Raw genomic sequence first — 1,061 nt, forward strand, 5'->3', positions numbered from 1 at the left:
TTTGGTGGACGGGTCCTCCGTGGCTGAATAAAGATGTTTATGAGTGGCCATCCACGACGTTTGATCCAGCTCAAGCAGCTAAATCTGAACTGCGAATCCCTCAATCAACTTGCCACATTTTAAACTTTGAACCAGAACCAGAAATGCTAGAGCGCTTCTCAACACTGTCAAAACTATTACGTGTTACTTCCTGGTGTCTAAAGTTCATTGCCAAAACAAAAAAATCCATCCAATCATTGTCAATCCATGTCAATCATTTTTAACTCCTCAAGATCTCAACTCATCTCTTTTGTTGAGGGTAAAACTCATTCAAAAACATGCCTTCAAATATGAGCTCGCGCGGTTACAAAACAACAGACCTTTGGAAAAATCTAAATCTAATCTTATAAGTCTTAACCCCTTTGTCGATAACACTGGTCTAATGAGAGTTGGAGGCAGACTTCCATCGTCAAACGAGAACTGTTAAAGTGTGTTACTTGTGCTCGTTATCGCTCTCAAAGAGCTCAACAATTAATGGGGCAGCTTCCTCCTACAAGAACATCACCATCACGTCCCTTTTTGCACTCTGGTGTAGATTACGCAGGCCCTTTTGTAATCAAAACATGGCATGGAAAGAGAGCAAAAACCTACAAAGGTTATATTGCGGTGTTCATCTGCTCGTCGACCTCAGCTATTCATCTAGAGTTGGTTTCCAACTTCTCAGCAGAAGCCTTCATAGCGGCTTACAAACGATTCACCAGCCGTCGAGGCATCTGTGCTACTTTAACTAGTGACTGCGGGACAACATTTGTAGGAGCTGACAAAGAACTGAAAAGATTGTTTTCATCGTCTTCAGCAGAATCAGGTCAACTCAAGTCCCTGCTTGCTAATGATGGAACTGAATGGAAATTCAACCCTCCTGCTGCTCCACATTTTGGAGGTCATTGGGAAGCTGGTGTTAAATCAGTTAAATACCATCTCAACCTACCTACCTACTAACTTCGAATTTTCGACAGTGCTGGTACAAATAGAAGCGGTACTTAATTCTCGCCCTCTGTGCCAGCTTACAGAAGATCCAGACA

The 1,061-nt window shown here is 42.5% G+C and overlaps 1 protein-coding gene across 1 annotated transcript; it reads left to right on the plus strand.

The window, feature by feature from the left end:
- Nucleotides 1–513: 513 nt before the first annotated feature.
- LOC128984162 (uncharacterized) lies at nucleotides 514–978 on the plus strand. Its single transcript, XM_054403454.1, has one exon. The coding sequence runs from the start codon at nucleotides 514–516 to the stop codon at nucleotides 976–978; it is 465 nt and encodes a 154-aa protein (XP_054259429.1).
- Nucleotides 979–1,061: the final 83 nt, after the last annotated feature.

The sequence above is a fragment of the Macrosteles quadrilineatus genome, unplaced genomic scaffold, assembly GCF_028750875.1.
Source record: "Macrosteles quadrilineatus isolate MER2022 unplaced genomic scaffold, UCM_ALF_1.0 Scaffold_2__2_contigs__length_208266976, whole genome shotgun sequence".
NCBI lineage: Eukaryota > Metazoa > Arthropoda > Insecta > Hemiptera > Cicadellidae > Macrosteles > Macrosteles quadrilineatus.

Coding starts and splice junctions, on each gene's coding strand:
- LOC128984162 (XM_054403454.1), top strand. CDS start 514: ATGGGGCAGCTTCCTCCTACAAGAACATCACCATCACGTCCCTTTTTG.